The sequence below is a fragment of the Ipomoea triloba genome, chromosome 12 (assembly GCF_003576645.1).
Source record: "Ipomoea triloba cultivar NCNSP0323 chromosome 12, ASM357664v1".
Lineage (NCBI taxonomy): Eukaryota > Viridiplantae > Streptophyta > Magnoliopsida > Solanales > Convolvulaceae > Ipomoea > Ipomoea triloba.
The window spans coordinates 27,290,771-27,318,211 of record NC_044927.1 but is presented as its reverse complement, the minus strand read 5'-3'; the positions used below and the strand labels follow the sequence as shown (position 1 = coordinate 27,318,211).

General features: G+C 36.2%; 5 protein-coding genes across 9 annotated transcripts; 2 read left to right on the top strand and 3 right to left on the bottom strand.

The window, feature by feature from the left end:
• Positions 1-4,493: 4,493 nt before the first annotated feature.
• On the top strand, positions 4,494-7,322 carry LOC116000505 (abscisic acid receptor PYL8). Of its 2 annotated transcripts, XM_031240595.1 has the most exons (4): positions 4,494-4,511; positions 4,638-4,942; positions 5,526-5,741; positions 6,640-7,322. In XM_031240595.1, exons 2-4 carry the CDS (start codon positions 4,820-4,822, stop codon positions 6,856-6,858), a joined length of 558 nt encoding a protein of 185 aa, XP_031096455.1. In that variant the 5' UTR covers positions 4,494-4,511; positions 4,638-4,819; the 3' UTR covers positions 6,859-7,322. The 2 variants fall into 2 exon arrangements, with proteins under 2 accessions (XP_031096455.1, XP_031096454.1); XM_031240594.1 differs by lacking the exon at positions 4,494-4,511 and having other exon boundaries at positions 4,569-4,942.
• A 292-nt stretch (positions 7,323-7,614) lies between these two features.
• On the bottom strand, positions 7,615-13,696 carry LOC115999041 (ATP-dependent zinc metalloprotease FTSH 11, chloroplastic/mitochondrial). The gene is made up of 17 exons (XM_031238776.1): positions 12,874-13,696; positions 12,358-12,511; positions 12,039-12,131; positions 11,731-11,816; positions 11,470-11,590; positions 11,267-11,386; positions 11,085-11,135; positions 10,763-10,824; positions 10,578-10,635; positions 10,293-10,418; positions 10,133-10,213; positions 9,740-9,869; positions 9,411-9,559; positions 8,836-9,117; positions 8,572-8,661; positions 8,438-8,491; positions 7,615-8,166 (listed from the first exon to the last, which is right to left on the bottom strand). Exons 1-17 carry the CDS (start codon positions 13,467-13,469, stop codon positions 8,008-8,010), a joined length of 2,412 nt encoding a protein of 803 aa, XP_031094636.1. The 5' UTR covers positions 13,470-13,696; the 3' UTR covers positions 7,615-8,007.
• Positions 13,697-14,258: 562 nt separating this feature from the next.
• Positions 14,259-18,947, bottom strand: LOC115999773 (polypyrimidine tract-binding protein homolog 2-like). Of its 2 annotated transcripts, XM_031239679.1 has the most exons (11): positions 18,774-18,947; positions 18,015-18,219; positions 17,699-17,908; positions 17,150-17,212; positions 16,979-17,052; positions 16,275-16,367; positions 16,055-16,112; positions 15,636-15,740; positions 15,455-15,536; positions 15,172-15,284; positions 14,259-14,959 (listed from the first exon to the last, which is right to left on the bottom strand). In XM_031239679.1, the coding sequence occupies exons 2-11, from the start codon at positions 18,198-18,200 to the stop codon at positions 14,630-14,632; spliced, it is 1,314 nt and encodes a 437-aa protein (XP_031095539.1). In that variant the 5' UTR covers positions 18,201-18,219; positions 18,774-18,947; the 3' UTR covers positions 14,259-14,629. The 2 variants fall into 2 exon arrangements, with proteins under 2 accessions (XP_031095539.1, XP_031095540.1); XM_031239680.1 differs by lacking the exons at positions 18,015-18,219; positions 18,774-18,947 and adding an exon at positions 17,496-17,553 and having other exon boundaries at positions 17,699-17,870.
• A 1,356-nt stretch (positions 18,948-20,303) lies between these two features.
• LOC115998552 (pentatricopeptide repeat-containing protein At2g13600-like) lies at positions 20,304-24,013 on the top strand. 3 transcript variants are annotated; one of them, XM_031238146.1, is made up of 2 exons: positions 20,304-22,359; positions 23,646-24,013. In XM_031238146.1, exons 1-2 carry the CDS (start codon positions 20,347-20,349, stop codon positions 23,646-23,648), a joined length of 2,016 nt encoding a protein of 671 aa, XP_031094006.1. In that variant the 5' UTR covers positions 20,304-20,346; the 3' UTR covers positions 23,649-24,013. The 3 variants fall into 3 exon arrangements, with proteins under 3 accessions (XP_031094006.1, XP_031094005.1, XP_031094004.1); XM_031238145.1 differs by lacking the exon at positions 23,646-24,013 and adding an exon at positions 23,026-23,174; XM_031238144.1 differs by lacking the exon at positions 23,646-24,013 and having other exon boundaries at positions 20,304-22,566.
• Positions 23,087-25,204, bottom strand: LOC115998553 (bidirectional sugar transporter SWEET3). Its single transcript, XM_031238147.1, has 6 exons — positions 25,083-25,204; positions 24,961-24,997; positions 24,630-24,852; positions 24,355-24,516; positions 23,783-23,902; positions 23,087-23,695 (listed from the first exon to the last, which is right to left on the bottom strand). The coding sequence occupies exons 1-6, from the start codon at positions 25,117-25,119 to the stop codon at positions 23,510-23,512; spliced, it is 765 nt and encodes a 254-aa protein (XP_031094007.1). The 5' UTR covers positions 25,120-25,204; the 3' UTR covers positions 23,087-23,509.
• Between the last annotated feature and the right edge of the window lie 2,237 nt (positions 25,205-27,441).

Below are 27,441 nucleotides of genomic sequence, written 5' to 3'. Positions count from 1 at the left end.
TTTTTTTTTTTTTTTTTTTTTTTTCTCTTTATATATATATATATATATATATATATATATATATATATATATATATATATATATATATATATATATATATATATATATATATATATATACTAGTTCTAGAACATAATGAAACTGATATATACTAATTAAGTAGGATTAGTGTTAGCTTAGAATAATATCATATCCCCTGCCCAAAACCACTTAATCCAGTTTTTTAATTTTTATTTTCTATCATTACTTGTGGATAGGATCACGAACTAACTATATATTATAGTATATATAAGACAAAACATAACAGAAGATAACATATTGATTTTAAAAGTATTGATGATATGCCGCATATGCATAGCGTTAGCAAACTGATCGCATCTCCACTAACCTAATAATATTATTTTCCCACCATACATGTTTATCATGTTTTTGGCGTATCTATAACTATAAGCTACGGTCACTAATCTAGTTGCGTAATGACGAATAATGCACGTTCTAGAAACTGTACGTGTACTAGCTTAGCTAGCTAATATAATACTCCGTATAATATAATATTTACTTGAAGTAATTTTCTCCTTTAGTTTTATCCTGAATTCCTAACCCAAAAAAGTCCTCAAAACACTTTATTTATGCTCTTAAAAAGAAGCCACGGTGAAAAAGGAGAATTACAAGAAGAATTGTCTCATTACATGTGTGATACTTGAAAAAGATGTACTACTACATGAATATTATATTGTTGCTTCATATAAATGGTCAAAGAATATATATACTTAAAAAAGGATATTGATGTCACCTATGAGGAGATGTAAATGAGATAATGTGAGTCTTTTCTTTTTAAGCCAGAGGGTGGGTTAGAAACTTAGGATTTGTTTAGGTACATGTGGTAAGTATTAGTATATACTTCAGCTAAGAAACTTGTGGTCCGATCCAAAAAAGATATTGAGGTTAGAGTAAATACCCAAATAGTCCATCGACTATAACATAATTCACAAATTTATCATTGATTATTGATTGAATCCGATTAACTCAACTAGTCAAAATTGACCCGATTAAGTCCTTTGTCAATGCCCTTGTTTAAAACATGAGGTCATAAGCGTAATTTGATCAATAAGCTCCCTTGAAGACCTAATCATATAAATTTTGAATAGTTGAGGATTTAATTGAATTCAATCAATAGTTGATAATCAATTTGTGAATTATATATGCTATAGTTGAAGGACAATTTTGGATATTTACTCTTGAGGTTATCATGAAGGCATTATGTGAGGATAATTTTGTAATTTAGTATTTATCTTGATTTGCAAATGTAAGGTTTGAATCTCACGCCATCTTGACTATTTTACCAAAAGCAGGTAATAGTACATGCATGCTTGATGCTTTCCAATTACTAATTCAGATCGTATTTAATTATCAGCTCCTAATCACACATTTAAGTCAAATTAGTTAAGTTATACGGAGTAGTACATATAGCCTGATATTTTTAGATGTATGGAACATATCGTAATTGGGGATTTGGGATTTGTTGTTTAATTGGGTAGTCATTTAATTCAGCAATTAGGACGGCATTAGGCTAAATTATATTATAATTATAGCTAGCTAGGGTTAGGGTTAGGGTTAGGAATTGAAAGAGTGACAGTGCATGTTAGGTCTCCTCGTAGCAATAATGTAATGGCAGAATGCAGATGGCTTGTTGATTATTATTTTTAACTTTATTTATCTAGCCATCTAGGCAGATATTTTGGTTTACAAACGATGAAAGAAGATATTTATCTTCTCCCAATACATTATAAATTCAAGATTCTTAAAGTTGATTATAACTTTTTTAATGATGAGAAACGTTCTTAATCACTATTTAATTGGTGGTGTGCAGTGTTCACTAAGTAAATCACATTTATGTGTAATAACTCGTAAATCACATAGGATAAATAAATAGCATTAGGAAAACTCACTCAGCCACCCCTTTCGTGATTTTCTTTTTTTCAATAGTGTGCAATCGTAAATCACATAAGATAAATAAATCGCATTAGGAAAATCTACGTACTCAACGACTCTTTTCGTGACTTTCATTTTTATATCCTTTATTAATGTGGTGCATGTCAATTGGTATAGGGTATGAATAAGAGACATCAAATAATATTGCTCTTTTTCTAGAAGGAGTTTGAAGTAGAACAACTTTCCAATTAAAATTGCAGATTTGATATGATATGATGAGAAATGAGGAGTTATGGTCAAAGAAGCAAATTAAAACATTATATTCAGTTTGGGACTATAGCATGCCATGCATGCTTTTTCACAATCCACCAATCATATATCAACTGTCTTGACTACCATACCAACATTATGGCTGCTGCTTTGGAAGCTTTTACTCTTTTGGAAAAGAACTTGATGCCAACACATTCCAATTTAATTTATTACTACTTTGCCAACACCTCCATATTCCAAATGACTAAGGGTGTGTTTTGTTCGTACATGGGAATCAGAATCAGAATGGGTATCAAATACTTCGTAATGGTAATGGATTTTGGTGAAAGTATTTTGCATGTTTGGTAGTGAATGTGAATGATTATTAATAGTTGGGAAAGTGGAGGAAGAGGGTGAAACCCTTATTTTATTAGGGAATGAGTTTTGCAATTAAGAGGTAACAAAAACTCATAGTAGTGTTCTAAAAACCTGACAACCAAACAATAACAATGACTTTAATACCTGATAGTTAAACCTATCAACCAAACACACCCTAAAAAGGTGTGTGACAATAGAGTACTTTGTTTTTAAAATTTATTTTTGGGTGCAAAATTTGTCCTTCTTGGGTGGTACTGGCTTACTCCTTTGTAAATTACACTCCACTTTTAGCCAAATAATAATAAAAACAAAACAAAACAAAACAAAAGCAAAAAGGGGAAGAAAGGATCGGAGAGGATTAACCAAGGAGTAAGCTAGTACCACCCAAGAAAGGACAAATTTTGCACCCAAAAATAAATTTTAAAAACAAAGTACTCTATTGTCAGTTGTCACACACCTCTTTTAATTTTTTTATTTTTTTTTTCAATACTACACTAAGCTGGTATTCATGGCAAGCTAGATTAATCTAGTCAAATACTCAAATTTCAATGGAGTCCATCGAGTAAAAAAGTATATACATAATTAAACACTTTTATTTCATGGAAAACGAAAATGTTAAATTGTGCAAGGTTTAATTTTATTTAACCTATCCTTCTCTAATTGGACAAGATTAAAAAATAATAATAATAATCAATGATCAGTTAATACAGAAAGGGACTAGTAACAAGTGTAGTTGAATGAAAGGAAACTCATTTATCCTTAACCAAACGCCAAGGGTTCAATCTTTGACTTTGAAAATAGATCAACCTTAAATTTCTAACAGCATATTTGGTTCACGGAATGAATTTTAAGATAATAGGAATGCTATTCCATAAGGAATGAAATAGAATAAGAATTGTATTCTATTGTATCTATAATTCAATTAAAGAATGGGAAAATGATACTTTTTCCCCATATGTTATATGCTTATAGCACTTTTCTCCCCTGTGTTATTAAAGTGGCAGTTTTTCCCCCTCAATTATTTTAAAAGTGGTAGTTTCTCCCTTGTAATGTTAAATTGACACTTTTGCCCTTAAAATAACTATTTCATTTATTTTTATTCTCCAATCAATTGTTACTAATATGTATGGAAGATCACGGTTCGATACGAATCTAATTGAACACTGTAGCAATTGAACTTAAATAGTATAGACGGTTATGGTTACGATTCAGAACCGAAAAAATAAAATAAAATAATTGTTAAATTTAGACTATTTTTAAATAAGAAATAAAATTATAAAAATAAATACGTAGTAAATAAATACATAAGTTTTGATTGGCGGTTTGAAATTGGAACCGAACCGTACCGATTTATCAAAATAAGTGTTTGATTATTTTCACTATATATGACTGTGGTTAAGTTCCGGTTCACGGTTCAACAATTATTTAATTTTAAATTTTTAGGTTCTAATCGTAACCAGAACCGTCCATACTATTTCGATATGATTGTTACAATGTTTGGTTAGGTTCGAACCGAATCATGATCATCCATACATGCAAATAATAATTTGTTGGAGAAGAAAAAAAAATGAAATAATTATTTTTAGGGGTAACAATGTCAATTTAACATTTCAGGGAAGAAAACTGTCACTTTAATAACACAAGAGAAAAAGTACAATATGCACATAACATAGGAAGAAAAAGTGTCATTTTCCCTTAAAGGACTAGTCACTGTATTCCATGGTGGAAGTTAGTGCACCCAAAAATAGAAAGGGAGTAGTGCGCGGGAACCCATAAACTAATGAGTAATGGAGTAAATAAATAGGCATCTGAGGGCAAAAATATAAGTGCGCAAGAGTCCAAAGGCAGAAACGGACAAAGAAGAGTGGCACATCAGAAATAAATGGACAAGTCTGAGGGCAAACAGAGCAGCCATCATCATCATCATCACCATCATCACTCATCACAGATTGGTAAGCTGACAATAAAATAACACGCTGAAGATGCCAAGTGCCAACAATACCTACTGCTGGAAACTAATTTATTATATATACACACATATACATATATAAATGCCAAAAGTTGTTTTGATTTTCCAGGCGGTGAACGCTAAATCCATGGTGGAGTTTCTCTTCTCTGCGGCGGCGCCGACTTCCGGAGGTAAGTGAGTCAACTCGTTCGTGTTTCGGAGCGTTACAGTCCTGCGATCGGAGTATTGCGGCGGCGGCGGCGGGGGCGGGGGAGCTGTGTTGTCATTGGAGAGAGGTAGGGAGCAGGGAGGATGAACGCGGCTGGGAACGGCGGTGTGGAGAGAGAGTACATAACGAAACATCACAGGCACGCGCCGGCGGAGAATCAATGCAGTTCGTTTCTGATCAAGCACATCAGAGCACCTGTTAACCTCGTTCGTTATCTTCTCCCTCTGCTCTATTTTATTTTGAGTCGCTGTGCTTCACTGCTTGCATTTGATTTTTAGTTGGATTTGTGTTTGAGTTTGTGGATAGATCCACTTCTCTATAGGTTAAATATTATTGATGAATTTCTTTTTCCGCAATGTTCAGTTCTGATTCGTGAATTTTTGGATGATTTGTTGATTTCGTTCCACGTCTCTAGCAATTTCAGACTGTTGACTGGTTGTATGACTGTTCAATTTCTAGTTTTAAGTTAGATTTATGTTGTATGACTGTTCAGCTTTAGCATCTACTTAAAGCAATGTTTGCTTCCATTTTTGTGCTTATGATGAGAGTTTCTCACAAATGGAGTGCATATTAAGAATGGAAACAGGATGGTCAAATGTGTGAATGAATAGAAGCTGTTTGATTTATGGACTGTTGTAACTTGGTCTGACCATCATTCATGTGTTTTTTTTCCTTGACTGAATATGACATATTTCCTAGTTTTGAGGCCACTTATATGGTGATATAATTATATATTGATTTCATAGGGATTGCCGATTTTAAGAATAGGGAGATTCTTGGTCTTAACAGGTTTGGTCATTGGTTAGGAGGTTTGATCAGCCACAGAAATACAAGCCCTTTATCAGCAGGTGCATTAGTCAGGGAAGTCTTGAGATTGGTAGTCTTAGAGAAGTTGATGTCAAGTCGGGCCTGCCTGCCACAACAAGCACAGAAAGGTTGGAGCTTCTCGATGATGATGAGCATATACTCAGTGTGAGGATTGTTGGTGGGGATCACCGACTTCGGGTATGTGCAATTTTCTCTGTTTTACTAGATATATCTTCAATCTCTGTTCTTTCTCTTCATCTGACTGTTTAGATTTGAAATCTTTAATTAGTTATTGGTCAGATTTTTTGTGTGTGTATTCGTTTCTTACATATAGAGAAAACATGAACACCAAAGATCTTGAATCAAGTAGCCTGAACCATAGGAAGGATGTCTCAGCTTCAATCCCAATTCCCCCTCAGATCTACCATGAAAAGAAAAAGAGATTGGAGCATTCACTTCACAGTATGTGCTTCATATCATATTCATAGTGAAAGGCTGAAAGCATTAACTTCATAGTCTTCATAGTCTTTTAACTTCATGAGAGGGGGTGGGCTCAAGCCTTAGTGGAGGCAATATTGGCTCTTTGTGCTTCATTTGGTTGAGAAAAGTAACTATGAACAGATACTACACTGTAATAGAGTCAATAGTACTCAAAAAAAAAAAAGTCAAATGCATAGTATCTTCTAGCTGTACATAAGAAAATTGGAGTGGTGAATTCTGTTACCTTTGTAAGGTGGATTGTGATTGGTTCATACAGGCCGTGTCATAATTTTTGAGTTGAGTTTAGAGTTTACACTCTAGACATCAGTGCCATACATAATCTTCCCAGTTGCAAACTGCAATATCTGAAGCAAAATTTGATTTCACCAATAGTTTTCAGGGGACCTGGATGTAGGTTGGGGCCAAACTACATACTACCTTGGGCACAAGGGTTGTCCTAAATATATAGCAGCTCTACTCACTGTCCAAATATATAAACTTTTGCTTGCAGAATTAGGAGCTAAATCATAGTGCCATACTGGCATCATGACTAAATTATTATACCAAGTTGTATGGGTTTGTGCAAAATCTGTATTTATCTTGTTGTTCTTTGCAGAACTATTCCTCAGTCATATCTGTCCATCCAGAGGTCATTGACGGAAGACCTGGAACTGTGGTGATAGAATCATTCGTGGTAGATGTGCCAGAAGGAAACACTATCGACGAAACCTGCTACTTTGTTGAAGCATTAATCAAATGCAATCTGAAATCTCTTGCGGATGTTTCAGAGCGGCTTGCTGTGCAGGGCAGGACAGAACCCATAGATCCTATGTAAAGAGCCAGAGCCCAGAGGCTAAATTCACCAAGGATAAAGCTTCACTAAGGCTTTTCAATCTCTTCTGGAGCTTTGGAGGTGGTACACCATTCATAGCTACTCTTCCATATTTTGCCACTTTTACCGCTTCTTTCTTTAGCTGTGTTGCTTAGCTTTCAAGTCTGAGGTCATGTCCAACTTCCTTCCTGTTCCTAGGTGTTCAAATACCACATGAACACAGCATTTCTAGTCATTTTAGACACCCAATTGAATGACAAGTACAAACATCATCACAATCTGTCTCTTTTTTTAAAAAAATTATGTAACTGATTGTGTATGACAGACATGCTTCACAGACACCTACATGATTCATGCTTGTTGAATTATCTGTGAAAAGCTTTCTTTCTTTTTCATGTGGCACTTCTAGCTGGCTTTTTTAAACCTGCAACCGTGTTATAATACTAGAATCCATTATTTTGGTTTTCCCTGAATATGAACATTATAGCGTATTAATGTATCATTCTTTTCCGTCTCGTCTCATTTTAAGTGTCTGAGTTATTTATACTTTAATTTAATATTAGTGTATAAATAATAATTTAATTTAATGTTAGTGTATAAGTATTACTCCGTATATATTTAGAAATTGCATCAAAACACTTATAAATACAAAAATATCAAATTTAAACATAATACAGAAAAACATTTAAGAAAATAAGAGGGGAAGTGAATAAGTATGACAAGGTAAAATAAGAAAGATAATATATGTATCTTCTTCCCTTGATAGAAAAGGGCGTTGAAGCCATATTCCATTTGAAAGCGATAGTAATCATCATCAAAGCTAGAACTATAGGCTTTCATGGATTACTGTAAAGAGATTAGATTTCAAAACTACAATTCCAAAATTTAACCCAAAAGGGTGCTGTAAATGAAGCAAAATACTAAGTGCTAAGAGATATTTACTGTCTTCTACTTAAAGATATTGCTTGCCAAGGGACTACCACTGTTATGAATAATGTTACAAAAGAAGAAAATAAAATTAATTGAGAAAATATATATAATTGAAAATAATTAGTATATTTGCCTCGTTGCACTGCGCGGAGCCCCCCTGGCAGCTGAGAAGATCCAAACATCATAGGGATTCAAATTGAGACGAGAAACTGGGAGCCAAACCTAAACCAATGCGAGTTCCTCCTCCTGTTGTTGTTGCTGCCGCTGTTGTTCAGAGAGCCGACCTTCACGATAGGGACGAAGAATGCGCTTGATTTCTTCTGCGCTTAATGTCTCGTACTCAAGAAGTGCATTGGCCAGAGTATGTAATGCCAACTCATGCTGGAAGGAAATGCATCGACAGAAAGTTAGACACAAGTTACAAAATACAATACATGATTGAAATCGTAATTGTCCCTAGATTTCATCCCTGCTATGCGATATTTGTTTGGTGATGGCAGCTCACAAGCCAGTCACATGACCTAATAATAATCTAGCTATTCTGTTAATGGATTATTAAAACTATTAGAACTTTGCCCAGTTTGCTGTTTAAACCATCAGGGAGGTGCAGCTTTTAATTTTTTTACATCATATATATGATCATGACACTAACCTTCTTTAGCAGGTTCTTTACTCGATCATAAGCTTCTCTGAGGAGTTTAACCACCTGCACAACCAAGAAATAAGTTGTCACTAGTAAGAGGCGATTCATTGCACCAGAACAACTTAAGATCCAAATGAACATACTTCGGCATCAATGCGTGATTGCAATTCCGCACTTGGCCGCTCTTTGATATGAATTGGTCCAATTGTGTCGCTCATCCCACAATTCGATACCTAGTCAAGAATGACAGACACTGTTACATAATAGGCAAAAGGCAATCATAACAACCGACAAAAGATAAAACGGAGATTAGCAAGTATGAGAGTAGCATTTCATAGTTAATATGTCACGGCCACTCGGCCAGCCCTTTCCTTTTTAAGTGTCTATGCTAAGCAAAGAAATGGTACCATGTATTGGGCCAGTTCAGTAGCAGTGTGAAGATCGCTACTAGCTCCAGTTGTTACGTGGTCTTGACCAAAGACAAGCTCCTCTGCGGCTCTTCCTCCCATACATACATCAAGGCGTGCTAATAACTGTTTTTTGCTGATAGAAGTCTCATCGTTTGAAGGGAGCTGTGTAACCATTCCCAAGGCTGATCCACGTGGCATTATTGTTGCCTTATGGATTGGGTGTGCGCCTTCAGTATTCAAGGCAACGATTGCGTGTCCACTCTCATGATATGCAGTCAGCTGAAAAGAATCAAACATCACCATGCTGCTTGTGGAGCAAGAATTTCAAAGCGAAGCCACATTACAACATACAAGAAATGCAATAGTCAACAATGCAGCAAATGTGCACCAACACACAAGCATGTGGAAAACATTGTAAGTTGCAGCTTAAAGGGTAATAATTAAAAATTCTAGCAATCATACGTGAAAATTTTCACTAAATGATAAATCGACCTTTGGAATTTATTGAACAAGTGCATAATTCGATCTTTATCTTGGTCAAAACAAAAGCAGAGTTTGCATAGAGTGCACACCTTCTTTGACTCTTCTGATAGGAACATTGTCCTCCTTTCGGTGCCCATTATTATCCTGTCTTTTGCAAACTCCAGCTGTGCTGCAGTTAACTTATCAGCCCCTTCAACAGCAGCCTTAATAGCAGCAATATTAACCAGGTTTGCAAGATCTGTTCGGGGATGCAGTTTCACATAAGAGAAGAAATGTGCACTTTTCTTAAATACCCATGAGCACTTGGATTTCCGATATCCAAAGCCAAGTTTAAGTCAATAATATTTTTAAAATATGATTGTTCCCCAAAGTTAAAGATGAGCTAACTAGAAAAATAAAAATCAAAGCAGATTTATACCTGCCCCATTGAACCCTGGTGTTCCACGAGCAATAGCATTTGCATTGACATCAGTAGCAACTGGTTTGTCCTGCAAATAGAGCTCCAGTATTTCTTGACGACCACGCACATCTGGATTAGGAACAACAATCTAGAAAAAGCATTTGAATTAATGATAATTCTTATAAAGAGAATATCATGCAGCCAAAATATAGTATCAACATTAACATGTATATATAATTATTATTGCGTGTGCATTTGTTTGTTTTTTTTTTTTTTTAAAAAAGCATAAGTAGAGGCAAGTTCTCCATGGTAGAGTGAGGCAAATGACATACTAAGTGTAAAGATAAACTAGTATAAGACTGATCATTAACAAAATAAGCTGCTAAACAAAACAAAAGTAAAAACACTTACATGTCTATCAAACCTACCCGGCCTTGTTAAAGCTGGGTCAAGTATATCTGGCAAGTTCGTTGCAGCCATCAAAATAATACCCTGTACAAAAATGATAGAAGGCACTTTGAATTACAGAATTCAGATGGGGAAGCAGTTCGCATCACATGTATTTATGTACCTCATTCTGCTCAAAACCATCCATTTCAACTAGTAGTTGATGCAGTGTTTTCTTTGTATGACCCTCCCATTGCTTTCGAGTTGACCCAATAGCATCAATTTCATCAATGAATATGATGCAAGGAGCCTGAAAAGGCAGTCGTGAATATGAGAAGTGAGAAAGAAATGGCATTTTAGAAGCGTATCAGAATTATTTTCAAATAGTTCAGCACAAAAACAGACTCATTATACAGATACATATTTTAAAGACACAAGAAATAGATGGAGCAGTCAAAGCTGAGCAAACCTTCTTCTTAGCTGCTTGAAACAAGGATCTTACACGCCGAGCACCAACTCCTACAAACCTGGAGTACAGAAAAGTGCAGTTATTGTATAACAAGTCAGTGAGTGAACTCAACGCTTTGGGAATTAGGCTTATAAAACAATATTGCATCTTTTCCTCAAATTCCTGAGGGAGAGAAATTAACATACATTTCTTCAAATTCGGAGCCTGCTTTATAAAAGAATGGTACCCCCGCTTCTCCAGCAATAGCCTTCAAAGCAAGATGCATCAAGCACAATCAGCAGCGGAATGCAATATTACATCCAAATCATAACAGATAGTTTACTGTCACAAACTTTCAACTATGACACCCATGGAAGTCAGAAAATAAATAATATGGAGTAAATAATTATGTAAATTAAAAATAAACAGTCCAATAACTAGTGCATCATAGCCTGCAATGATGTATGATGTGACCATAAAGGTAATCAAGTAAGTCAAAAATCAATCATAGTAACGTAAAAATCTTACCTTCGCAAGTAAAGTCTTTCCTGTTCCTGGTGCTCCAGTCAACAGAATGCCCTGAAAAGAAAAAATTATACACAATTGAGTGACTTATTTATTTAGCTGTTCTCTTCATACAGTGCAAGTGTCTGGGTTGCTAAAATAAAATGTGCAAAATAATAATAATAATTGAACATGAAAAGTATAACCTTGGGCAACTTTCCCCCAAGCCTGGTGAATTTAGTGGGATTTTTAAGGTATTCGACAACCTCCTCAAGCTCTTGTTTAGCATCGTCACAACCTTTGACATCTTTGAATGTTTTGACATTCTGCATAAAGCACAAATGTATATGGTACTTAGGATCAAATATAGCCAGTAAAATCTCTTAGCAGCTTAGCCAGGAGAACATACCTTTTCAGGCATTATTTCTTTATTCAACTCTTTTGGGGAGTAAGATGAGCTTGAACCAACCCCTGGAGCACCAATACCACCTAAGCTACCAGCATATTTATGAGCAGTAGTACTCATAAACCTACAAAGATAGAAGTTCTCGTTAGCAATGGTTACAAATGTAATGCAAAAAGCAAAGGAGAATGCACATCACAATAATTTCATGGGTGATCCTTATCATCTATGCCAATTATAAGCAGTTAGAGATAAGAAAATGATTACCATATAAAACCAACACAAGCTATGAATATCATAGTGTTGATAACCTCTTGAACAAAACCTGGTGTATTTGATGCATCACGATCAACCTGATCAGAAAACACATTTTCTGAGCTATACAATCATAAGAATGCACTGAAATTCCTTCAACTGCATAGGTAATTAGAAAAAAGAAAGACTAATGACATAAAAGAAAATCTAAAACCAGAATAAATTAGTTGCTTTATGTTTTGATATTGATTAGTGTGTGTGGACTTAAAAGGAAAATCTTTTACATTTAAGCCACATCTCATTATCTCACTATATCTTACCATGACAACATGTAATGGCTGCTTCTTAGATACACCAGGGTTCAGGATGGCCTCATCCAGGTTCCCTGAAGCACGCTGTTTCAACTCTTGTAACTGCATGTTAATTATGATTAAATAAGATGAGAACATAAATCGCAGTTCTGGAGTCTGACTCTAAAATTTGCTTTGAAAACTGCAGATGTGTTTTGGAGAATTTATTATAGCATAATATAGAATCCAAAAAACGGTTTCCAAGTGAAACATTTTGAAAATTCTATAACAATGCTAATTGCACTACTAAAGCATCCACATAAAAAGCAGCAGTTGAACAAGTACCCACCAACAAAGGTAGAGTTGAAGGCTTTCCAGAATCCTCATCAGGTACATACTCAGCAATAGCATTAGTGACCACAAGGGCTCGGAGATATTCTGCAACTCCTCTACTGTCTACTGCATGAGTCCTTTCCTCAAAGCGCTTGATGACTAACTCAGGGCTAGACGAAGTAAGCAAAAGTTTAAAATACTTTTATTTAGCAAAATTAAACATGGTGTTTCAGGCTTAACTTGGTATAATGGAAATGGATAGCTTGAAACAATTAATTCTTTAATTATATTAAGAATCATGCAAGGAATAATAATTAAACGCACAATGGCATAGCCCTCTCCAAAACCTTTGTACCATATTTGGAACTGAAACCTATTGTTTTCTCTTGATTTTGCTGGAATAGCAAATTATTACTACATGCAGCTCCTGAATGCAAATTTTCCCGCACATGAAAAACAAACTCTATTCCTTTCAATCCGGACCGGATTACTAAAGTTAATGCAATAAGGCAGGAGTGAAGAAGATTCTAACCTGTGCTTATTGAGTTCAGCCAACAAAGCACTCTCCTTAGCCGCATCATTGGGGTTAGCATCAGCTTCTGCAGTCAAAAGCTCCAGCCGCTTCTCCTGTTTCCAGAATAACAGCCATTTAAACAAATCTGACTTGAGAAGCCTCTGGAACCCTGTCTTAAACCTCGCAAACAATCCCATTAAGAACACCACGATCGGCAGCCTACTCTTGACGTCCACATTTCCCACCAAACCCTCAGATTTGACCTCTCCTTCCACTTCCCCAGCTCCGCTACTCCCCACCACCTCGTCCGACTCAAATTTGTTCGTAGTTTGGCCGGAACTCCCATCTTCAACTACTAATCCAGTATTTTCCGGCCTCTCAGAACTAGTATCCGAAATCAAATCACTGCTATTGGATAAGGAAGAGTCGGGAGACGAATTCACATTGTCAGGACGGAATGTGCAGCTGAAAGTCAATCTAAGGTGGCGGGAAACCCGAGGGTTCACAGAAAGTCCGAGGCGGCGCTTAGAAGAAGAAGAGGAAGAGGAGGAGAAAGAAGACGATAGAGATAAAGGCTTGAATATAAGGGAAGCTTGCAGTGCAGTCGCAGTCATTGGATTTCAATGGCGGATTTGGGATTGGATTAGACTGGAATCGACGGAAAAAAGCATAAATGAGAAAGGAGAGAGAGATTCTCTCTCTATGCGTTGCCGAGCGAACAAGTCAGAAAACAGTAATCAGATTCCTTGCTCGCTCGCTCCCTTCTCAGTTTGCACTTTGCGGAGAGAGAGAGAGAGAGAGAGAGAGAGGGAGGGGAAGCGTGTTAGAGTGTTGGCCACAAGATTTGGGACTTTTTTGGTGTGTTTGATAATTTTGACGGAATGGGGGAGAAACAAAATATGGAACCTTATCTTCTTTAGCCCACAAAACTAAGGAAGAAATTAGTTTTGGAATCCCACAAAATCATGTTTTATTAGCGTAGTGGTACGAAGTGGCTCTCAAATAGGAGGTCTCAATGCTTCAGTAATTATTAAGAGATACTACATTCTAATAAAATTAATAGAACTCAAAGAAAAACAATAGCGAGTGTTAGAAACAGCAATCTTCTCATATTTTCATCTCAATGGAATGAAAGTGATTATTAACAGTTGGGAAGAAGGGAATTAAAATCTTATTTTATTAGAGAATGAGTTTTGCAATTAATGGGTAATCAAAACCCATAATAATGCTCCTGTCAATCAAACAATAACAATGACACCAAACAATAACAATAATTTTGATACCCATTCCTGATAGCTAAATCTATCATAGCTAAATCTGTCAACCAAACAGACCAGAATGTGGTATGGAAAGGGGTATCAAATTAGAATGGCTAACAGTAATATTGCATACGTTTTGGGAAATTTGCAAAATAGTGAGCCAGTATTATTAACTGTTTAGTCTTAAAGACAGGCTTTAGACCTTGGCGGATGACCATATTCTTTAATCAGACAGACAGGCTTCCAACGTTAACACACAATAGAACAATACAACTATACAAGTGCTTCACTTTTGGGTGAATACAAATAATGCCAAGTCAAATTTCTGAATGATAAGAGTTTTTCATAGCAATTTAAGGTGTGAACCTATGATTACTGAAGAAACCACCCGATTGCAAAATGCTGAGAGCTTACATAAAAATCCGAAAACCACAAGGCCACAAACCAAAGTAAGAAGCAGTTTGCAGTGAAAATGGCCTATTAGTCTTTTAGAAGTGTTGTTATTTCAAACAAAGCTATCGCGGCTGATATGGAGGCATGGCACCCGAGTGTGGTAGCCCGCTTTGGTTGTAAACTTGGGGACCGCTAGCAGACGGCATGTATGGAGAATTATGCATCTGCATGCCCATTGGTGGAGGTCCTCCGACATTGCCCGAGTTCCACGAGGCTGAAGGCTGAGGTGCTGCATGACCATCGTGGGCTGGAGCATACTGATTCCCGTTGTATGGATGACCACCAGGACCTCCCACTGAAGGCGGAGGTTGCTGTCCCCCCATATTTGAGGGTTGAGCATTCAACATGGGGGCATTTGGAATTGTATAATCTCTGCTTCGGTCATTGTTGACCTGAAATCAAATATTTAATCATTCATATAAAAATCTGTAAATTAAGCTCAATTACAACTCACTCAAATCATAACAGGGTCTGAAATGCAGACCATATCTGAATGTTTATATGTAAATAAGACCTGAAGTAGCATATGTATCCACATGCAGTAAAATCTTATTTGGAGTACAAAATTTATTGAGACGGGGTTACTTTCTAGAGTTAAAGTTACCTTTATACTGAGATCAGTGTGTCGAGAGTAAGTAATATGAAGTTTGCAATAACCTCCTTCGTAAATGCTGTGTCCTTCCAGGGCTTCCTTTGCAACAACAGCTGTCTGGACATCTGCAAACCCATGTTTTTATGTTTATCTCGACTTACAAACAACTCATAGCCTTTATTATGTGGAGTATGTAATTAAGCTATTCAAAACCAAACTCCCCGCAAAAATATTGAGAAGGGAAACAAGAAAAAATAATAGTCCGTAATAATACTAAAAATCTGACTAATCTTACCAGGATATTGGATTAAAGCCTGAAGACCCCCATTCTTATCAAACATGGCAATCTTTAGGACAGGCCCAAAAGCTGCAAAAACCTGAACACCACTCATGAAGAAAAGAAGAGAGCAATAAATATCTAGGAAGTTGGTTTTTTGAAGAATTTCTAAAAACTTGATGCATAATGTAGTGTTTACCGTATGCAAGACATCTAAGGTTACTGCATATTGCATGTTCTCAATAGAAGCAAGAAGAACATTACTCTCGGGCTCTAATTTCTTTCCATCTAATCCCACGCTGAACTGCAATAACAGTGATGAAGTAATGAGATCAAAATTACAAAGCTAGGGTAACAACTCTCACACAAGGAAAGTTATCAATGGCCTATCAAATATAACCATGGGAAAAGATCTGGTGATTCACATCAGTGAATAATTTCAGAAAATTCAGTAACACCCCACAAAACTTACAAGGCATCAGGGGTTTATACAAAACGACAAATATCTACATCTCATGATGCATCATCCACACAAAATGATGAAAAAAAATTTAGCCAAATTATTCATACTACACAGCTATCTCTATCTCGCCACTTCAAGTATCATAGAACATTTACCTGAGAGTTCGCATCTATAGCCGAGGGAGCAACAGGAAGGAGAGGATTGGTGTAGTCCCTGAAGAAATATAATTATGATCAAGATGAAGGCTATAGCAAAAGAAAAAATAGCAATATTAAAATAAAATAACAAAAACAAAAACAAAAATAGCAAAGGGTTAATGTAGCACTTGCTTCACAACCACATGCAACAAAAATGAGAAAGCATAAGCAAGTCTACCTGCTGCGATGGCTCTGAAACTTCACAGTCAAATCAGTGTGTGCAGAATATGTAATTCTAAGTGAACATGGTCCAAGTTCTGGAATTAAATAGCTGATACAAAGCAAAAGTAACAAAGTCAGTCCAATTCAGGCACATCAAAGGTTTGAAACCACCAATTCTAAAAATTTATCCTGGATGTTCACAAGGCCAAACATTAATATGCAAATGCAACATCATACTATACCTCATTGATTTAAATAATAATAATAACAACAACAAAGGAGCTGTATCATTTAACTAAAATACATTAAATCAGCCAGCTATCAACCACTTTGAGCTGCATTTGTGGAGCATGTCTAAGCAAGGACCTCTTCCGACCCACATAGATTAACACTAATCAGCTCCTCATAAATAAAAAGCTGCAAGTCCCTACTTATACTGATGCATTAGCCCTTAAAGTCAACTGTCCTAAGCTAAGTTCAAATTGCAGCAAATGGCTGTTGACCAGCACACCAAAATTGAAAAGAATATGAGATTGGGGAGATGTGAAATGAACATAAATGAGAGATGAATGGGGTGAGGAGCATGCATATACCCCTTAAGCTGATTCTTAAAAAGGCTCTTGAAAGATGTCCAGCCCCAATGAAATTGCAGCACATCTACAGATAATGATCCATAACAGTTGGGCTACATCCCAAGCCGAAATATAAATCCAACATCACCTTGGAATGCTTCTTCCATCAAGAGCATCCTTTGCAGAAGTAGCAGTTACAGCATCAGAAAATTGCACCAGAGCCTAATGAGAAAAGGTATCCGTGATTAACAGTTGAAATATACAAGCAGGGAAAGTTAAATCAACAACTAACAGGACAATTCTCCTAAAATATGCACACCTGAAATCCAGCTGTCTTTTCAAAGGTAGTAATTTTATGAACAAACCCAAAAGCTGAAAACACCTGAAGAAAATAAAATATCAATTAAACAGATCTTTAGATCGCAAGAAATAAGAATGTAGCTAACATACAAACAAATGTTTAATGCCACTGAATACTATTTATACACTTGGTGGCTTAGTTATGCTACTAGTACTAGGGAATTCCAACACCCACACACATTACACATGTTAAAACGAAGTTGAGTTTCCACACTCCAGGAAAGTCAGGAATTAGGATAGTTAGATGAGGATAAGTATGGAAGGAAGAGCCAGTGGTAAGCAAAAGAGAAAGGAGACAAACACACGTGTTTTCTTTCTTTCGATGCAATAAGCTGCCATTGAAGTTTTCCCTTGACATGGGGCCTGCTGATCCATTTGCATTTATGTCAAATGATGTCAAAGAGAGCTTGACGTACTACAGTCTAAGCACCAAACTATGGATAGGTTTATTCTACTGAAAGCATTTTACTTCAGACCATGAACAACAAGGAAAATGCATAATAATTACCAAGTGCAAAACATCAATGCTAACAAGGCGTGCATCATTTCCCTCAATTGTCACCAACAGTACATTTCCAGCAACATCTGCAGTAGTTTTGTTGTTGACTATTTCTTGCCTATTGGAATATTGTAGGTAGACAGTTTTTCCTCGTACTTGAGCAGGCTCTGATGAAGAAGCATAATAAGATATCATTGCAATAGCTTGGTTCAGTTCTGCCTACAAACATCAAGATACACACACAAGAATATCAATATAATATAAAGAATAAAGTTCTATTGTGTACAAATGGAGCAGGAGAAGAAAAAGGGAGAAGTGAACTCACAAATTCTATAAATGCTTGGTTTCTATTTGCCCCAACATTACACTTTGTGTTGACAACTTTACCAAATGGCTTCCCCAATTCAATTAGTTCCTCCTCTGAGCATTCCCAAGGTAAATTTCTTAAATGGAGAACCTTGGATGGGGGCTGTGTGTATCGGAACTGAGGCTGGCTAGACACAGATGACATTCTGTACCACAGACCCAACCTAAATAGAAAAACAGCAAAAGTCAGAAATATATTCATCTCATTTGAATAAGCACTCTGTAATCCCAGTTTGAACATTAAAATGCCAGAATAATACAACATAGTATAAATATCTCACTCTCGATGCCCCAAAACAGGCTCACAAAATCGAACAAATATGATCAAAATCACCCTTGAGGACTATCAAGGTTGTTAACAATCAAGGCAACTAGATCTATATCCACATCCATCCATATCAATACTATTCCTTATATCGAGAAGTCTCCAAATTATTGCAAAAAGTTCATTGGTTCATTGCCATACACAAGACTTATCTGAAAACATTCAAAAATCAAATAAAACTAAAACTAAACCACGAGGGTGAAGAAGTCTAAGCCGCCTTCCAGGTAAATCTATGCAATTACAATCGCTAGTAACACAAACTGATTCCATCATCACGATTATCAATCTTAGTATATAAAAACACAGCGAAGTTAGCAAACACAACACGCAGTGTATAATCGGAAAGAATATAGATTGAAATAGCGCACGAAAACAACAAAAGGGAGAAATTACGTTAGTGACGAAGAGAATGTGGAAGTTCTGAGAAAGTAGGGTTGCAGAGAGGGAACCGCCGAGACAGATTTTCTTCAGCTCGAATCGCCGCGAGAAGATGAGAATTTTGGGTGGGGAAGTGCGTAAGGAAGCACCCTACGTAGGTTAGCAAGTTGAGAATTGAGATAGATCTCGCGTGGCTGACTGGGTGGCGTATCTTAGCATCGGCCACGGCCTAAAAAAAGTTAAAAAGACACTTATTTTCTTTTTTATTCTTTTACGGAGTTTTTTTTTCCTTTTACATACAACGGAGGAAAATTTTGTACTTCAAATTGGTCGAGTAACTGTTTAATAATCATAAAATTTTAAATTTAACAAGTTTATTGGTCATCTAATGTATTTATGGTACACTTCTTTCATTTTAAGATGTGTATTAAATTAAGAATTTTTTTTTTTTGCTACCGTAACAAATTTTCTTTTTCTCTAAATATCAACAAATAATAATTTTTCGCAGCAAAGTATATGAGTATCTATGAAAGTTTTGAAACGTACCGTAAAATTAATGAAAAGTTCTTCTAGATTAGATAGATAATATATATAGATATATATATATATATATATATATATATAATATTGAAAAGTTTGGGATTTGATCGTTGGATTTTATCTATTTATATTAATGATAATGAAAAAAAAAAGTTTACACAAATCTATTCTGACAGAGTTTATGAAAGTTAATGACTTTTTGAATAGTAGACTTTTAAAGATTTTATAAAAGTTTGAACCGAATGTCAGTATATTTTAAAGTGTTTTGAAAAAGTCTAGATCCAATACCGGTAGACTTTTAAAGAGTCTTTAAAAGTCTAAATTGAATACCACCAAACTTTTAAAGTTAATAAAAGTATTTAAAAGTCTATGAAAGTCATGATTGAATACCTTGCATAGTTATAAATGAAATAAATATTTCTTAGTTATTAATATAATAATAGATTATAGCGAAAAATTATAAAATAAGTCCTCGAACTTCATTTAAAAAGTCAATTAGACCCTTAAACTTTTTAAAGTAGCAATTAAACCCACCAATATTGTATTTTGGTGCAATGAAGTCCAAAAAAATTGTTAGTGACCTGCTAAAACAGGTCACTATGATTTTGGTCAACTCTAACGATATTTCCGGCAATAAAGTCACCGGCGACCGTTTTGGTCAATAATTGAAAAAAAAAAAGTACAAACGCACGTAGGACATGTGTTTCTAACAACAAATCTAATCTTATCAACATGAAACGTCCATGGAAGTCCAACAATCTGCATACACATACACGGGGCCGTGGGACTCGAACCTAGATTCTCCCGAAATTCTTCTGCCCTACAAAGAGAGCTCATTTGACACTTGAGCTACCCCATTAAATTGTCAATTTACATATGTAAACATTTAATATGTAAATGGTGTATTTTGCACCTGAGTTTACAGAATAATTTGTCACAAGTATGTCCAACAAATATCTGCAAGACCTATACTCTGTACATAATCTCACAAGACAACAACAGACAAAATCGAAAGCGCGCGAGCCGCGCACGTTAATTTCTGGCCGGAATGTTGACGAGATCGTCATTCTTAGGAGTCTGGAAGCACAACCGGTGGAAAAGAAACTACTGCACGGTCTGTGCCGGACCGTCCAAATCCGCTATCATTCTGACCAACAGTATTATCACGAAGCGAGCCAAAAGCGGCCAACTCGAAGAAGCACGGCAGCTGTTCGACGGAATGCGTGAGCGGTCCGTCGTCTCCTGGAACGCCATGATTTCTGGCTACGCCGAATGGGGAAAGTACAGCGAAGTTTTCAGCTTGGTGTGGTCAATGCACCGCAGCAACACGAAGCTTAACGAGTCCACTTTCTCTTCAGTTCTCAGCGTTTGCGCTCATTCGGGGTCGTCCAGCGAGGGAAAGCAAGTTCACGGACTGGTTTTGAAGTCCGGGTGCGAAAGTTTTAAGCTTGTTGGGAGCGCTTTGCTGTATTTCTACTCGAGTTCTTGCGAAATTGAAGAGGCAAGGAGGGTGTTCGACGAATTGCATGAGAGAAATGAGCTGCTTTGGAGCTTGATGCTCGTTGGTTATGTACAGTGTAATCTACTGAATGATGCTTCAAGATTTTTCAACAAGATGCCAAGCCATGATGTTATTGCTTGGACTACATTGATTTCGGGATACTCTAAAACCGAAAAGGGTGCTCAAAAGGCTTTGGAGTTATTCATATTGATGAGAAAGAGTGGAGATATCACACCAAATGAATTCACTTTGGATTGTGTCATTAGGGCTTGTGGTCGACAGGGCGTTTTGCGAGTGGGAAAGGCTCTTCATGGGCTGGTAGTCAGAGGTGGTTTCGAACTGGACAGTTCGATTTGTGGAGCACTTATTGATTTTTACTGCAATTGTTTGGTCATGGATGATGCTAAAAGAGAATACAGCCAGCTGGTAAATCCTTGCTTGAATGATTCGAACGTGTTGATTGCAGGTCTTGTCATGGCTGGCAAGATTGAAGAAGCTGAATTGATTTTTAATGGGTTGATTAATAGAAATGCAGTGTCCTACAATCTGATGATAAAAGGGTATGCTTTGTGTGGTCGAGTTGAGGAGTCAAACCGGGTGTTCTCTGAAATGCCAGAAAGAACTTTAACTTCCACAAATACTATGATATCAGTGTATTCCAGGAATCGCGAGACTGAAAAGGCTCTGGAGCTTTTCGAAGAAACTAAAGGAAAACGAAATTCAGTTACTTGGAATTCAATGATTTCAGGCTACATTCATAATGATCAACATGAAAATGCACTAAAACTGTATCTGGAAATGCGTCGGGTACCAATAAGCCAGACCAGATCGACCTTTTCTGCCCTGTTTCATGCATGTTCCTGTCTCGGGTCTCTACAGCAAGGGCAACTTATTCATGCCCATCTGATTAAAACTCCGTTTGAAACCAATGTTTATGTCGGGACAGCCCTTGTGGATATGTATTCCAAATGTGGAACCATAGCCGATGCTCAAGCATCATTTGCTGGCATTTCTTGTCCCAACGTAGCAGCTTGGACAGCTCTGATCAATGCATATGCACACCACGGGCTTGGCTTTAAGGCGATCTCGCTCTTTGAGCATATGTTGGAGCAAGGGGTACACCCAAACGCAGCAACCTTGGTAGCGGTACTGTCTGCCTGTACACATACAGGTATGGTCAGTGAGGGCATGAGGATTTTCCATGAAATGGAAGCTCGTTTTGGTATAACCCCCACTCTGGAACACTTTACATGCATAGTGGATCTCCTTGGTAGAACAGGCCATCTCCGGGAAGCTGAGGAGCTAGTGAATGAAATGCCTGTTGAGCCCGACAAGGTACTACTCATAGCTCTTCTCAACGCTTGCTGGTTCTGGGCAGACATGGAAGTTGGCGAGAGGGTTGCAGAGAAAATGTTCTCTTTCGACCCCAACCCCGTGTCGGGCTGCATTATCATGTCGAACATGTATGCTGGATCGGGAAGGTGGAGGGAGAAGATGCAGGCGAGGAAGGCGTTGAAAGGATTGGAAGCGAAGAAGCCTCCTGGTTGTAGCTGGATAGAGGTAAATAACAGAATCCATGTCTTTGTTATAGATGATAGAATACATCCATGTTGTCACACAGTTTATTCAACTTTGAAACATCTAACAGCTAATGTAAACTCCAGTAATTTCTTTGATTTCAATTCTTCACAATTAACCAGACATGAATTATATGTTACTTAGCTCTGACAAAAAAGTAATTTACTTGAATGCCATTGTCTTGTTAAATCTCTGCCATGAACTATACATTGCATTTTGCACTAGCTTAGACTTTTAGTTGGGACAAAACACGTTTTTCAATTTACATTAGCGGTCTTAGATTCTCGGTTATTGATTCTGATGGCTCTGGCATATTAGCATCTAAAAAATACCTTTATGCATGTGTAATAACCATCACTTCACTTTAATTTTTCTCATCAAATTCTGTATTTTTAGTGCTGCTGGCTAAACTTATAGCCGATGAGATTTCTTGAGCAGTCATATAGATTCTCAGCATATCACATATTCTTACATTCCCCACTTAATTGCATGATAAATGGCAGAAAGGTGGAATCTTGTTACGTACTGTATACAGTGTACTGACAAGTGACAACTAATTCATGTATGTCAAGTTGATTTTTTAATTATACTTATCTACACTGGTATTTGTACCTCGAAATGAGGCTAATCCAATCGAGTTTCGATCAGGCCTTATTTGGGACAATTCTTCCAAGAATGTTGATGCATATAATGTGTTTGACAAATGGCATGACAATTAATTCAAGCATGGCAAGTTGACGTTTTCGTTTTTTCTTTTTAACATACTACAATGGTGTCTGCACCCCTTGATGCGACTATTCAGCCAAACCTTGGTTAGACCTCATTCGGGACAACTCTTCCAAGGATGTTGATGCATACACATGAGTTTGAACACTTAACTATATGCTTAATTTTTACGTGACTTAGAGATAACGTCACACTATAGTAAGAAGTTGCCCGCATGGGCAACATATATATATACGAACTAAGGGTTCACATACATATAAATAAGGTTTATCCAATGCATGTTTTCGAGTGATGGGTGGGTCCAACTGATTATATTCCTACCAACACTAAATTAAACTTTGTAAACACTGCATGCATCTATCTGATCTCCATTCATGCAGAATAGGTTCCAAAATGATATGTGGTGTTAGGCTTCCAGTTTAACTGCACCAACGGCTTCTCCATTGTTCAGCTTAGTATTATCTTCATCATCGTGAGAGCTTTCTAAATCCCATTTGTGTGGCTCTTCACCCACCGTCTGATCCTTCTTCCTGTACTTGCAGTAGAGCAGAAGCTGCAGCATGCCCAGTGGGCACCCCACAAGGTTCGGAGACTGACACCACAGTTATCCGACCAAGATTCATTAACTACGTTGTACAAATCGAAACTAATAAACTAAATATAGGAGTAATTTACGAACCGCAAGAACAAGATCGTGGCTCAGAAGCCCATAAGCCATCCAAAGTGAGCTGGTCACGAACGAAAAGAAAGACAAGTAGAATGGCATATATTCCACGCTCTTTGTCTTTATCACTCGCTTCTGCATGCCACGTGTACAATAATGTTAGTACGTATTTATGCATGCCACGTGTACAGTAATGGTTAGTGTTTATTACTTTTATTTCCCAAAAAACCTACTTTATTGGGTGAAGTTTCCTAGCCAGTAAGTGATAAACCAGTCTAAGTTGTCTACCTTATGATCCAAGGAGTTAAATTTAAAACATTATCAAATCAATTATATTGTTCCACTAAATTGACTAGAGTTACCTTCGCCTTTATATATAACTATTGACCCGGCCGTAAATATGTACTTTATTGATCAATACCTTAGACTTTTGTTTTTGGATATTACTAGTAAGGGTAATGCTATTATCTCAACATATTTTTACAGTATTACGTACCCCGCTAAAAAACATATCTAATAAATGAGGTTTACGTGACATAACCACTTCAGAATGATTATAGAAAGGTAGCAGGTAGACGACGACGTACCACCACCACAAGAGGAGAAGAGTACATTGACACGGAGGCGACGAGTCCAACGCTGCCGACGAACACTTTCCGGCGACGATGATCATGGAAGCTGAAAGTGGATATCGCCATGGTGGCCAAAACCATCCCCACCACCGGAATCATCATCAGCGCCACCTTCTTCTGCAAATCCAATTCTAACCCATAATATATATATAATTAAAGCATGATCTCAACTAAAAGTCTAAGCTGATAGTTGGATTGAGGCGGAGCAAAAGTAAATATGCTCAACATACCTTTCCGGCGTTTGAGGCGAAGCAAAAGTAAATGAGAATGAAGGAGAGCTCTAAAACAATCCCGAGTCCATTAATGGTGACCACCGGAAAATTTTCCCACCGGTGACTCACCACCGGCAGGCCATACCACGTGTACAGACAACAGTTGAACAGTGCGAGTATGTAAGGAACGCATGAGAACTCTTCCGTACTCCTCTTCTTGATCACCGTCGCAAAAGTTAACCTGCACATCACAGAAATAATCAATTATCTAAAATAATTTTACAAAAATTCAACTATATAATAAATTTCCATGATATATAAATATATTATTTTTTAATAATTTATTTACATTGGTGCAGAGTAGAGCATCAAGCTGCCGGCGTTACCTGCAAAAAGATGCATGCAAGTTAATTAATTTTTATAAATATATATTCATGGATATTAGAGACATATATGCATATATTTACGTACCCATTACTCCCACTGCCAAACGCAGTCTATCTTCCATGGTGGGAACTGGGAAGCTAAGCTTGAAGAGAGTTTTGGAAAACCCTATCTAGCTAGCTTCTTGAAATGAGCTGTGCATTCCCAGCTGAGGGATATATATATAAATACTACGCTACACCAAGAAGGCAAGAATGATGAATATATATATATATAATCTATCTTTAAGTAATGGGCCACCTCACTATTCACATATAACCAAAATTTGACTTTTATTTCTCCCAAAATAGGTGATTGAGTATGAAGCATGATTCTTGTACACTTGTACATGAATGTCACCATTTTAGTTCTTACCAATACCCTTTTACTTAATTAAGCATGACTCACAAGGTGTTTTTAGTGCAATTTACTTCTCTTTTGTAGATGGTTGTTATCACATAGCCTTCTTAATTAGGGTGCAGTGGTTACCTAATACCTATGATCTTTTGTGTGGGCTATGTATTACACGTATAAGAGTGGAGTTTATTCCGTTCACATTTTTCAATAGTGGATGTAGGTTTTCCTCCGTGCAATTGTAAAGTTGGAGGCCACTCATGTTTTTTATGAGTAAGAGTCAAACTTTGTGAGTGCCATTTATGTAAAATCTGAATTAATCTTACAATAGCAGTGATATCGGATGTAATATGTAAAATATTTTGGTAGTAGTAAATTCATTTTTCTTAAAATATAAAAGTTGCTAGTGCATGCATGTTACTATCTATATGAAACATTATTGAAACTATACAAGTGAAACCTCACATTTTTTTATAGTGATTAATCATTGAACTGGGTGTTGATAAGCAAATTGCTAATGCAATTGTACGTAGATAATGCAAGAGATTAATTGGTGAGTACAATATACAAAAAAATAAATAAATTATTCAATAAATAAAACAAAAATATAAAAATAAATAAATAAGCAAGAAGGGGCGTATACGTACGTCTACTATATATATTTGCAAATCACAAGTTGGTAGATGAAGTGAATGCTAATGATAATTGAATAGAATAGAAAAAAATAAATAAAATAGTACTCTGACTGCAAGAAAATGTGGGCACTATCCTATATGCAGGATTTTTCTTCTATTTTTAATTTTTTTCTATTTTATGAAAATGCTCCATATTGATAATAACTACAATCTTAGGAAAAATACGTAAAATAATAATAATAATAATAATTATTATTATTATTATTATTATTATTATTATGATTATTATGATTATGATTATTATTATTATTATTATTATTATTATTATTATTATTATTATTATTATTAAGGTTGGTTCTTGAATTGGTTCTCTCGAATGGGTGAGTGGAGAATGCTATGGATTTCCACTATCCCTTCCTTGCAAAATTTCATGTTGTTGTCCAAAAGATGTGATTAAGTAGATATGAAGATGATTCTTATATTAAAAGATTATGAATTTGATTTTTGTCAACATTCTTTTCGACAAATCTTTTTAATAAAGTTTACCTTTTCTATACGTATAGTTTGTGACTTATTACATAAGAGTAAGGTTTTTAAGAAACATGTACGAATAATAAAATTTGTATGTACTATTACAACATATGGAATTGTCACGTCAATTAAATTGTGGACTATATATAGTTTGGTTCTCTAATTGTATTTGAATAGTATTTGCATTTGAGATTAGTCTAATATGTGTTTTTGTACTAAAATAGTGTTTCGAACTAACTTTTTTACTTCTCGCTGAGTAAAATTTTTTAATCTGCCCCTATATATATGCATGTATGCACACAATATTCATTTTGCAATTTGGTGAGAGAGCAAATGTAGATGACGAAGCCGTTGTTGAAACTTGAATAAAGCTAAGATATTTTTGTTATTTATTTATTTCCTTTTTAAATTTTTAAATTTTTATTTTTAATGTTGCAGCATGCAGGCATCCAGATCAGACATGCATTCTTTGAATGGAATAATATAATAATTTAATCAGTAGAAGAATCAATCTTCATTCTGTTGGCTGTAATTCAATTCCTTTATATAAATATATATGGTGTTGAGAACCACTTTTTGAGTCTCAACCTCTGAATTCTTATACACAATTGAGATGTTGCAAGATTGAACGGTCGAGATCAGAAGAGTGGCATCCGGTGCAATTGTGTACTGGTGCAGTTGTGTTGCAGGTCAAAATTATTATAAATCACAAAATCGAACAAGATCCATAATGATACACAAATTCACATGTTAACAAAGGTTGTTATTTGAACCTAATAAAAATGCTCCGTACAATGTAAGAATATTTGGTGAAAGTGGATTTTTAAGGATGCCTGATGTGATGTATATGCTGAATTGACGTACACATAACACATCTCATCTAAAAT

Excerpts from the sequence above, each read along its gene's own strand:
- LOC115999041 (XM_031238776.1), bottom strand. The coding sequence starts at position 13,469 with ATGACTGCGACTGCACTGCAAGCTTCCCTTATATTCAAGCCTTTATCT. Across the intron at positions 10,636-10,762 it reads GGCTCCGAATTTGAAGAAAT|GTTTGTAGGAGTTGGTGCTC; the intron begins GTATGTTAATTT and ends TCTGTACTCCAG. Across the intron at positions 9,118-9,410 it reads TATCAGAAGAGTCAAAGAAG|CTGACTGCATATCATGAGAG; the intron begins GTGTGCACTCTA and ends GATTCTTTTCAG.
- LOC115999773 (XM_031239679.1), bottom strand. The coding sequence starts at position 18,200 with ATGTCATCTGTGTCTAGCCAGCCTCAGTTCCGATACACACAGCCCCCA. Across the intron at positions 17,213-17,698 it reads GCATTGATGTTTTGCACTTG|GTGTTTTCAGCTTTTGGGTT; the intron begins GTAATTATTATG and ends TATTTTCTTCAG. Across the intron at positions 14,960-15,171 it reads ACACTGATCTCAGTATAAAG|GTCAACAATGACCGAAGCAG; the intron begins GTAACTTTAACT and ends ATTTGATTTCAG.
- LOC115998553 (XM_031238147.1), bottom strand. The coding sequence starts at position 25,119 with ATGGAAGATAGACTGCGTTTGGCAGTGGGAGTAATGG. Across the intron at positions 24,517-24,629 it reads TCGCCTCAAACGCCGGAAAG|AAGAAGGTGGCGCTGATGAT; the intron begins GTATGTTGAGCA and ends TTGGATTTGCAG. Across the intron at positions 23,903-24,354 it reads CTTCTCCTCTTGTGGTGGTG|AAGCGAGTGATAAAGACAAA; the intron begins GTACGTCGTCGT and ends CGTGGCATGCAG.
- LOC115998552 (XM_031238144.1), top strand. The coding sequence starts at position 20,347 with ATGTTGACGAGATCGTCATTCTTAGGAGTCTGGAAGCACAACCGGTGG.
- LOC116000505 (XM_031240595.1), top strand. The coding sequence starts at position 4,820 with ATGAACGCGGCTGGGAACGGCGGTGTGGAGAGAGAGTACATAACGAAA. Across the intron at positions 4,943-5,525 it reads TCAGAGCACCTGTTAACCTC|GTTTGGTCATTGGTTAGGAG; the intron begins GTTCGTTATCTT and ends TGGTCTTAACAG. Across the intron at positions 5,742-6,639 it reads GTGGGGATCACCGACTTCGG|AACTATTCCTCAGTCATATC; the intron begins GTATGTGCAATT and ends TGTTCTTTGCAG.